General features: G+C 47.4%; 1 protein-coding gene across 1 annotated transcript; it reads right to left on the reverse strand.

Moving 5' to 3' along the window:
- Nucleotides 1–7,761: 7,761 nt before the first annotated feature.
- On the reverse strand, nt 7,762–9,620 carry LOC109786282 (7-deoxyloganetin glucosyltransferase-like). The gene is made up of 2 exons (XM_020344862.4): nt 9,013–9,620; nt 7,762–8,949 (listed from the first exon to the last, which is right to left on the reverse strand). The coding sequence occupies exons 1-2, from the start codon at nt 9,512–9,514 to the stop codon at nt 7,952–7,954; spliced, it is 1,500 nt and encodes a 499-aa protein (XP_020200451.1). The 5' UTR covers nt 9,515–9,620; the 3' UTR covers nt 7,762–7,951.
- Between the last annotated feature and the right edge of the window lie 2,071 nt (nt 9,621–11,691).

The raw sequence follows: 11,691 nt of genomic DNA on the forward strand, positions 1-11,691 counted from the left end.
GATTGCTTTCTCGCAGGGAGTCGAGAAAGTATCTCTGGCCGAGGTTGATAACACTTCTACTACTTTACATTATGCTACTCTACTCCCTCACGTTGCTGCAAGATGGTGGTTTCCAGAAGATGCTAGTCTTCGATAGGCTAGGCTTCTCCCCTCTATTCTGGCATTTCTGCAGTTCAGTCCACATATACAACCCATTTCATTGATACCGATGCATATGTAGTGTAGTTCCTTGCTTGCGAGTACTTTGGATGAGTACTCACGGTTGCTTTGCTCCCCCTTTTCCCCCTTTTCTTCTTCTTTCCGGTTGATGCAACCAGATGTCGGAGCCCAGTAGCCAGATGCCGCCGTCGATGCCTACTACTACGTGGAGACCGCCGACGACCAGGAGTAGTTAGGAGGCTCCCAGGCAGGAGGCCTTGCCTTTTCGATCGTTGCTACTTTTGTGCTAGCCTTCTTAAGGCAAACTTGTCTAACTCATGTCTGTACTCAGATATTGTTGCTTCCACTGACTCTTGTGTATTCGAGCTTATGTATTCGAGCCCTCGAGGCCCCTGGCTTGTAATATAAAGCTTGTATTATTTCATTTTGTGTCTAGAGTTGTGTTGTGATATCTTCCCGTGAGTCCTTGATCTTGATCGTACACATTTGCGTGTATGATTAGTGTACGATTGAATCGAGGGCGTCACATAGTTCCCCGTTTATTTTTGATATGTTCCTAGAGAAAAATAAGTTGAAAGATGTTAGTAGCAATGATGCGGACTAGCTCCGTGATCTGAGGATTATCCTCATTGCTGCACAGAAGTATTATGTCCTTGATGCACTGCTAGGTGACAGAACTATTGCAGGAGCAGATGCAGACATTATGAACGTTTTGACAAGCTCGGTATGATGACTACTTGATGGTTTAGTGCACCATGCTTTACGGCTTAGAACCGGGACTTCAAAAAGGTTTTGAACGCCACGAAGCATATAAGATGTTCCAAGAGTTGAAACTGGTATTTCATACTCATGCCCGTGTCAAGAGGTATGAGACCTCTGACAGTACTTTGCCTACAAGATGGAGGAGAATAGCTCAACCAGTGAGCATGTGCTCAGATTGTCTGGGTACTACAATTGCTTGAATCAAGTGGGAGTTAATCTTCCAGATAAGATAGTAATTGACAAAGTTCTCTAGTCACTATCACCAAGTTACTAGAACTTCGTGATGAACTATAATATGCAAGGGATGACGAAAACAATTCCCAAGCTCTTCGCGATGCTAAAATCGGTGAAGGTAGAAATCAAGAAAAGCATCAAATGTTGATGGTTGACAAGACCACTAGTTTCAAGAAAAAGGGCAAATGGAAGAAGAGGAACTTCAAGAAGAACGGCAAGCAAGTTGCTGCTCAAGTGAAAAAGCCCAAGTCTGGACCTAAGCCTGAGACTAAGTGCTTCTACCGCAAAGGGACTGGTCACTGGAAACGGAACTGCCCCAAGTATTTGGCGGATAAGAAGGATGGCAAAGTGAACAAAGGTATATTTGATATACATGTTATTGATGTGTACTTTACTAGTGTTTATAGCAACCCCTCAGTATTTGATACTAGTTCAATTGCTAAGAGTTGTAACTCGAAACAGGAGTTGCAAAATAAACAAAGACTAGTTAAGGGCGAGGTGATGATGTGTGTTGGAAATGATTCCAAGGTTAATAAGATCACCATCGCACACTCCCTTTACCTTCAGGATTAGTGTTGAATCTAAATAAATGTTATTTGGTGTTTGTGTTGAGCATGAATATGATTTGATCATGTTTATTGCAATAGGTTATTCATTTAAGTGAGAGAATAATTGTTGTTCTGTTTACATGAATAAAACCTTCTATGGTCATACACCCAATGAAAATAGTTTCTTGAATCTCGATCGTAGTGATACACATATTCATAATATTGAAGCCAAAAGATGCAAAGTTAATAATTATAGTGCAACTTACTTGTGGCACTGCCGTTTAGGTCATATTGGTGTAAAGCGCATGAAGAAACTCCATGCTGATGGGTTTTTGGAATCACTTGATGCTTGCGAACCATGCCTCATGGGCAAGATGACTAAAGACTCCGTTCTCCGGAACAATGGAACGAGCAACTGACTTATTGGAAATAATACATACCGATGTATGCGATCCGATGAGTGTTGAGGCTCACGGCAGGTATCATTGTTTTCTGACCTTCACAGATGATTTGAGCAGATATGGGTATATCTACTTGATGAAACATAAGTCTGAAACATTTGAAAAGTTCAAAGAATTTCAGAGTGGAGTGGAAAATCATCGTAACAAGGAAATAAAGTTTCTACGATCTGATCGCGGAGACGAATATTTGAGTTACGAGTTTGGTCTCCATTTGAAACAATGTGGAATAGTTTCGCGACTCATGCCGCCTGGAACACCACAACGTAATGGTGTGTCCGAACGTGATAACCGTACTTTATTAGGTATGGTGCGATCTATGATGTCTCTTACCGATTTACCACTATCATTTTGGGGTTATGCATTAGAGACAGCTGCATGCACGTTAAATAGGGCACCATCTAAATCCGTTGAGACGACACCATATGAACCGTGGTTTGGCAAGAAACCTAAGCTGTCGTTTCTTAAAGTTTGGGGTTGTGATGCTTATGTGAAAAAGTTTCAACCTGATAAGCTCAAATCCAAATCAGAGAAATGTGTCTTCGTAGGATACCCAAAGGAAACTGTTGGGTACACCTTCTATCACAGATCAGAAGGCAAGATATTCGTTGCTAAGAATGGATCCTTTCTAGAGAATGAGTTTCTCTCGAAAGAAGTGAGTGGGAGGAAAGTAGAACTTGATGAGGTAATTGTACCTGCTCCCGAATTGGAAAGAAGTTCATCACAGAAATCAGTTCTAGTGATGCCTACACCAATTAGTGAGGAAGTTAATGATGATGATCATGAAACTTCGGATCAAGTTACTACCAAACCTCGTAGGTCAAACAGAATACATTCCGCACCAGAGTGGTACATGAATCCTATTCTGGAAGTCATGTTACTAGACCATGACGAACCTATGAACTATGAGGAAGCGATGATGAGCCTAGATTCCGCGAAATGGTTTGAGGCCATGAAATCTGAGATGGGATCCATGTGTGAGAACAAAGTATGGACTTTGATTGACTTTCCCGATGATCGGTGAGCCATTGAGAATAAATGGATCTTCAGGAGGAAGACGGACGCTGATAGTAGTGTTACTATCTACAAAGCTCGAATTGTTGCAAAAGGTTTTTGACAAGTTCAAGGTGTTGACTACGATGAGATTTTCTCACTCGTATCGATGCTTAGAGTCTGTCCGAATCATGTTAGCAATTTCCGTATTTTATGAAATCTGGCAAATGGATAACAAAACTGCACTCCCTAATGGATTTATTAATGAATAGTTGTATTTGATGCAACCAGAAGGTTTTGTCAATCCTAAAGGTGCTAATAAAATGTGCAAGCTCCAGCAATCCATCTATGGACTGGTGCAAGCATCTCGGAGTTGGAATATACGCTTTGATGAGTTGATCAAAGCATATAGTTTTATACAGACTTGCGGTGAAGCCTGTATTTACAAGAAAGTGAGTGGGAGCATTACAGCCTTTTTGATAAGTATATGTGAATGACATATTGTTGATCGGAAATGATGTATAATTTTCTGGAAAGCATAAAGGAGTGTTTGAAAGGATTTTTTCAAAGAAAGACCTTGGTGAAGCTGCTTACAGATTGAGCATCAAGATCTATAAAGATAGATCAAGACGCTTGATAAAATTTTTCAATGAATACATACCTTGACAAGATTTTGAAGTAGTTCGAAATGGAACAGTCAAAGAAGGAGTTCTTGCGTGTGTTGCAAGGTGTGAAGTTGAGTAAGACTCAAAACCTGACCACGGTAGAAAATAGAAAGAGAATGAAAGTCATTTCCTATGCCTCAGTCATAGGTTCTATAAAGTATGCTATGCTGTGTACCAGACCTATTGTGTACCTCGCTATAAGTTTGGCAAGAGGGTACAATAGTGATCCAAGAGTGGATCACTGGACATCGGTCAAAATTATCCTTAGTGGAATAAGGACATGTTTCTCGGTTATCGAGGTAATAAAGAGTTCGTCATAAAGAGCTACGTCGGTGCAAGCTTTGACACCAATCTGGATGACTCTGAGTCTCGATCTAGATACATATTGAAAGTGGGAGAAATTAGCTAGAGTAGCTCCGTGCAGAGCATTGTAGATATAGAAATTTGCAAAATACATATGAATCTGTATGTGACAGACCCGTAGACTTAAAACTTCTCTCACAAGCAAAACATGATCACACCTTAGTACTCTTTGGGTGTTAATCACATGGCGATGTGAACTTGATTTTTGACTCTAGTAAACCCTTTGGGTATTGGTCACATGGCGATGTGAACTATAGAGTGTTAAATCACATGATGATGTGAACTATCGGTGTTAAATCACATGGCGATGTGAACTAGATTATTTACTCTAGTGCAAGTGGGAGACTGAAGGAAATATGCCCTAGAGGCAATAATAAAGTTATTATTTATTTCCTTATATCATGATAAATGTTTATTATTCATGCTAGAGTTGCATTAACCGGAAACTTAGTACATGTGTGAATACATAGACAAACAGAGTGTCACTAGTATGCCTCTACTTGACTAGCTCGTTGATCAAAGATGGTTAAGTTTCCTAGCCATTGACATGAGTTGTCATTTGATGAACGGGATCACATCATTAGAGAATGATGTGATTGACATGACCCATCCGTTAGCTTAGCATTATGATCGTTTAGTTTGTTGCTATTGCTTTCTTCATGACTTATACATGTTCCTCTGACTATGAGATTATGCAACTCCCGAATACCGGAGGAACACCTTGTGTTCTATCAAACGTCACAACGTAACTGGGTGATTATAAAGATGCTCTACAGGTGTCTCCTATGGTGTTTGTTGGGTTGGCATAGATCGAGATTAGGATTTGTCACTCCGTGTTTCGGAGAGGTATCTCTGGGCCCTCTCGGTAATGCACATCACTATAAGCCTTGCAACCAATGTGACTAATGGGTTAGTTGCGGGATGATGCATTACAGAACGAGTAAAGAGACTTGCCGGTAACGAGATTGAACTAGGTATGGTGATACCGACGATCGAATCTCGGGCAAGTAACATACCGATGACAAAGGGAACAACGTATGTTGTTATGCGGTTTAACCGATAAAGATCTTCGTAGAATATGTAGGAGCCAATATGAGCATCCAGGTTCCGCTATTGGTTATTGACCGGAGATGTGTCTCGGTCATGTATACATAGTTCTCGAACCCGTAGGGTCCGCACGCTTAACGTTCGATGACGATTTGTATTATGAGTTATGTGATTTGATGACCGAAGTTTGTTCGGAGTCCCGGATTAGATCAGGGACATGACGAGGAGTCTCGAAATGGTCGAGAGGTAAAGATCGATATATTGTAAGGCTATATTCGGACATCGGAAAAGTTCCGAGTGATTCGGGTATTTTTCGGAGTACCGGTGAGTTACGGGAATTCGCCGGGAGAAGTATTGGGCCTTATTGGGCCATACGGGAATAGAGGAGGCAGGCCAAATGGAAGGAGGCGCCCCCCCATGTGTCTGAATTGGACTAGGGGAAAGGGGGCGGCGCCCCCCCTTGCCCTTTCCTACTCCCTCTCTCTTTCCCTCTTTCTTCTCTCCTACTCCGGAAAGGAAAAGGGGAATCCTACTAGGACTTGGGAGTCCTAGTAGGACTCCCCACACTTGGCGCGCCCCCTCTAGGGCTGGCCTCCTCCTCCTCCCTCCTTTATATATGTGGGCAGGGGACACCCCAAAGACACAAGTTGACAGTTGTCTTAGCCGTGTGCGGTGCCCCCTCCACAGATTTCCACCTTGGTCATATCATTGCAGTGCTTAGGCGAAGCCCTGCGCCGGTAGCTTCATCATCACCGTCACCACGCCGTCGTGCTGACGGAACTCTCCCTCGGCCTCAGCTGGATCAAGAGTATGAGGGACGTCACCGAGCTGAACGTGTGTAGATCACGGAGTTGCCGTGCGTTCGGTACTTGGATCGGTTGGATCGCGAAGATTTTCGACTACATCAACCGCGTTATCATAACGCTTCCGCTTTCGGTCTACGAGGGTACGTGCACACACTCTCCCGCTCGTTGCTATGCATCACCTAGATAGATCTTGCGTGATCGTAGGATTTTTTTTTGAAATTACTGCGTTCCCCAACACCAGCTCCGCATAATTAGGAAGCACACAACCGACACCAACACAAGGAAGCAACTAGCAAAGTTATATAAGATCAAAGCTATGTGTAGGCGAGAAAAAAGGGAAAAAGCCCAAAGCGGCCAGATCTGTGATCGGCAAACTACAACAATAACCATATTCGGACCAACTATCTCATGACACTACATGGACAAAGAGATTCTTCAACAGCAACACCTTCAGGAAGGGAGCGACACTCAAGCGCCACCATCACCGAATCCAACCACATGTCCAACATCTAGGTTTTCACCCTGAAGAAACTGTCTAAGCATATCCGAGTAATGCCTTGAACAAGGTATCGATATAAGAAAACATCGTCATTTCCAGGTATAACCACCCGGGTCTAACCTAGGCTTTCGCCCCGGAGCTCGAGACCGGGTGCTTGAGTAGCACCACCATCGAAGTCACGCATATGTTGTCACCACCACTTTTGCACGATCCCTGTAGCCACATGCGATGCGACTGCCGCCACTGCAACACCATCCCTCCACGTCAAGCTGTTGTCATCGTTTGTAGCTCACCGTCGAAGTCAACTACCGGATCAGGAGAGATGACCCCTCCCAAGGACCTTTGATGACCACCGTCATCGTGGAGCCATAGGAAGTCGTCGAAGATTGCAGTCACCACCATCCGGCCCATCAGATATAGATCACCAACATCAAGCCGTGAATTGTAAGGTCGATCAAGACGGAACCACAACATGTGTACCACCACCAACCAAGTTAGAAGCAACAGGCAATGGCAGCCCCGCCGCCGTCACCCGCCCAATGCGGACAAGGGGAGCCACACCCACTGTGGGTTCCAGATCTAGCCACTCCCGACCGAATTCAGCGAACATGCACCGGCTTGCATCCAACCTCCAGCGTCCCTCACATGCAGCCCAGCTACTGCAACACACTGGATGGACAACACCCAACACCAGGAACCCGCAGAGGAGTTCCGCCGCTGAGGGTCGCCAGGACGCAGACCAGTACGCTTCTAGTTGTAGCCGCCGTGCAGCCCGGGCAACCACAACAGCCGCCATCGTCACCACAAGGTGCCACTCCGGCAATCCTCCTTCGCCTCAACCATGGCCGAGCCCCATTAGCCAAGACACATGAGTGGGCAGATCAGGTCCCGTCACCACCATCCCCGCATGGGCTCTGGCCGGTGGCGGCAAGGAGTGGGAGCAAGAAAGGAGAAGGTTGCGGCAGCGGGGTTGGGGAGCCGCCCGAGTAGCCCTAGGTTAGAGCAATGTCTATTGATTTCTTAGAGTGCACAATAATGGCCGAGCGTCTACATCTGTACTGTGTTAAAAAAGAATTTATAAACCAGATGCACTTGAATAAGAAATGCTTTTTATTTTACATTTATTTTCTGGATTGCTGGATCTGGATGTCGGCTGGTGCCAAAAATACCAAATGAATAGTACTACTACATTGAAGAGTGTAGTTGGGTGGTCACCATACACATATGTACTCGACCAAATTTGCATTCATTTCCCTTATATATAAAATAATACTACTATGGCCCAAATTTGCATTCATTTTCCTAATAAATAATGAAACAACCCATTAAATTTCGAGAAAGCTCGATCACAACCATGACACGTCTCCCCTTTCATCAATTTATTTCCAATGCCAGCGTAGAGCAAGCAAGAGCCTACTCATAATTCCGTATCACTAATCTTGCTAGGATGCACAACAAGCACCTCATCGACCACCTTCTCCAGATTCACCCAAGAGGGCCCACCCGTCAGTGCAGCCGCGGTAGCCTTCTCCTTCCATTGCATGGCCATTCTCTTCATCTCTTCTCCCTTGTCTCCTCCATCTATCACCTCCCGGATGGCCGCCTCCACGTCGTCCCTCTTGACATCGCCGCCGATCTCTATGCCGACGCGCCACTCGGAGCAAACGTACCTCGCGTTCGTGTACTGGTCGGCGCCGAAGGGCCAGCACAGCATCGGCACCCCGGCGCCGATGCTCTCCAGGACGGAGTTCCACCCGCAGTGCGTCAGGAACGCGCCCGTCGCCTCGTGCCGGAGCACCGCTTCCTGCGGGCACCAGCTCGTCACGTGGCTCCTCGCCTTCGTCTCCTCCAGGAACTCCGGTGGCAGCACGGCCGCAGCAGCGGGGTCGTCGTCGCCGTTGATCACTTGATCGTTTCTGATCACCCACAGGAAGTCCTTCTTGCTGTTGGCCAGACCCCACGCGAACTCCACCAGCTGGTCGCTCTTCAGCGTTGCGACGCTCCCGAAGCTCACGTAGAGCACCGAGTTTGGCCGCTTGCCATTCAGCCACTCTAGGCAGGCGTGGTTCTCCCTGGACAGGTTTGATTCCAGCGTGTCAACCGCACTATCACTGCCATTGCCAGCGACTTGATCGAGGAGGAGCGGCAATGGCCCGACGGCGTAGATCGGCGGCAGGATGGTGGACATGGCCGCCATGGCCTCGCGATCGATCTCGTCGAAGGTGTGGAAGATGACGGCGGACGGAGTGGTCCTGTGGCACGCCATTGAGCGCAAGAGCATTTTGAGCATGGCGTCGTCGGGGTCCGTGGTGCGGATTAAGCTCGGGAAGTCTCTGAGGCGGATGTCTTTGGGCATCCCCGGCACCCAGTCCAGGACCGTGTCGTCCAGGTGTCCATTCCTTAGCTGCTCAGCCCCTGTTTCTCAAAGTCAGTAAGTCTGTTTTTCATAGCGAGAACAATCGATGTGTGTGTATATACCTTTGAGGGGGACAATGCCCATGTCGACAAGCCGCTGGCACTGCTGGCAGGCCATGAAGGCGAACGCGCTGGACGTCCAGAAGGTGACGCAGGGAAGACCCATGTCCTTGGACGCGTACAGGATGTGCTCGACGTCGGAGATGACGCAGGACGCCGGCGGGAGGAGGCCGGAGACGAGGCTCCGGAAGGGCGGGACCAGGGCCTCCGTGGTGGACAGCAGGGCAGCCATGTCCTGCGACGCGTCCGCCTCGGACGGGGGCAGGCCGTCCGGGACGGCGGCGAAGCGGAACCCGGGGACCCCGTCCAGCGCGCCGGGGCCGCGCGAGCGGAGGAGGCGGCGGCGGTTGTGCTCCGTGTGGACGAAGGTGACCTGGAAGCCATGGCAACGGTGGAGGAGCTTGGCCAGCTGGAGCGCCGGCTTCACGTGGCCCTGCGCCGGGAAAGGGAAGAACACGGCGTGACGCTTCTCCACCGACGATCCTGCAGCTGCCACGGTCGCCATGGCCGATCAGTATTCAGTACTCCCTCTCCAGACGGGAGGTTTTCCCTCTAGATAGCTGCTCTTTATCATGTTGATTGATACAGTAGTTGGTTTGAGGCAACCCGGCGGAATACAATTATGGGCAATTATTGTATAATAGGGATGCCTACATTGTAGCTTGTACCTTAGCTAGAAGCTAGGGAGGCTATGTCGCAGCCACGGTGTTTGAATTGGTGATCCTACGAGTTTTACTCTCTCTTCTAGAGTTCTGTTTCGATAAATCCCCATCGCCCTCTCATCCAAGTTCCTCGTAATCAAACTGCTCGATCTTGCCTCTTCCATCATAGATGCTTCGAGCTGTCTTTCCTGCAGAGGAAAGGTACGTGTACTGATCTAACACGCTCATGAAGAAGACCAACGGCAGGGTCCTATATGTGATCTGTACCCATCGCTTCTACGCTCATGTCGTCGTTTTATGTACCTTGCTTTGCCACGGTGGACAATTTCTTTTAACGCAATAAGAGGACCATACGAGACATATCTGCAAAATAAATAGAAAAAATAAGTTTATATTTTGGTTATAAGGCATAGATATTTTCCTCTGTTTTTCAGTGAACAACATAGCATAAAAAAACATCTGAGCAAAAAAAAAAGAGCGACCATCGACCTGTGTTGGGCCAGGCCCAGTCAGCCAGCGTGTGAGCGGCACGGAAGGTAAGCGGCGCTACAGAAAAGGTCTCGCCGAAAGAGTACACGAGAATCCCTAAAAAAAAGCTCGACCATGTGGCTATTAGCTACCCATCTGCACCTGGACCAGCAGAAGCCACGATACCGGGCCGGCCCAGGAGAGAGAGGAGGCCTTGCCACAAGTTTACTAGACCCCAATGGATCTCCTACATGTTCAGCCCAGAAGACCCAGAGATAGAGGAATATAAGGCAAGTAGTAGGTAGAGAGCAATCCATCCTGGCTAGGATCAAGCAGTGGCGGCGGCGTGTGTGAGTGTGTTGTATCTCCTTGTAATCTCTATCCCTCCTTCATCCCCTTCCTCCAGTTGTACTGCTACCAGATCGTGAACCACCATTAATTGAGAGGAGAAGGATTAGTGCGGCCCTAACACGTGGTATCAGTCACCATCCCACCCCTCTTCCCACGTGTTGGAGACACGCAAGCAAGTCGTCGATCGCTAACAACTCCTCACCACCATGGATCCGGCTCTCAAGGCCTATCTGGACAAGTTGCAGGAGAAGATGAACAAGGCCAACGACGACATCCACACCGATATCTAGCAGCTCACAGGGTGGATCGACCACCAATCCGCCCAGGTGGACGAACTCAGTGCCTGGAAACCCGATCTGGAGGCGCGCCCCGCCAAGCTCCAGGCGTCGGTCGGCGCGCTGCAGGGCGAGCAGCTGTGACGCCCACGACTTAATCGTGCACTAATCATACACACAAATGCGCATGATTACGATCAGAGACTCACGGGAAGATATCATAAAACAACTCTAGACACAAATTAAAGTCATACAAGCTTTATATCACAAGTCATGGGCCTCAAGGGCAATACACAAGAGTCAGCGAAAGCAACAATATCTGAGTACTGACATAAGTAAACAAGTTTGCCTTAAGAAGGCTAGCCAAACAACAACACCTGATCGAAAAGGCGAAGGCCTCCTGCCTGGGAGCCTCCTAACTTCTCCTGGTTGTCGGCGGTCTCCACGTAGTAGTAGGCTCCGTTGGGGGTAGTAGTAGTCGTCGGCGGGATCAGCTGGCTACTGGGCTCCGTCATCTGATCGTACCAATCGGGTAGAGGAGAAAAGAGGTAGCAAGCAACCGTGAGTACTCATCCAAAGTTCTCGCAAGACTTACATCAGATCTATACTAAGTATGCATCAGTATCAAAGGAATGGGGCTGTATCTTTGGACTAAACTGCAGAAATGCCAGAAGAGGAGGAAAGGCCTGGCCTATCGAAGACTAGCATCTTGCATCGTCTTGCAGCATTAGAAGAGTGCAGATTAGCATATTATAAAGTAACAAGTATATTGTAGTAACGCCCAAAGATCTTTCCTCGACTCCCTGCGAGAAAGCAATTCCGGAGCCATCATATCAATTTAGTGTCTCTAGTATCCAGTTCTACTTGTAACAGATCGGGATACAACTGCGAGCGTCCGTTACTGTGGACATGGCTATTTGAATAGA

Source organism: Aegilops tauschii, chromosome 5 (genome assembly GCF_002575655.3).
Source record: "Aegilops tauschii subsp. strangulata cultivar AL8/78 chromosome 5, Aet v6.0, whole genome shotgun sequence".
NCBI classification, from domain to species: domain Eukaryota; kingdom Viridiplantae; phylum Streptophyta; class Magnoliopsida; order Poales; family Poaceae; genus Aegilops; species Aegilops tauschii.

Coding starts and splice junctions, on each gene's coding strand:
- LOC109786282 (XM_020344862.4), bottom strand. CDS start 9,514: ATGGCGACCGTGGCAGCTGCAGGATCGTCGGTGGAGAAGCGTCACGCC. Junction 8,950..9,012: donor GGGCATTGTCCCCCTCAAAG/GTATATACACAC, acceptor TTTGAGAAACAG/GGGCTGAGCAGCTAAGGAAT.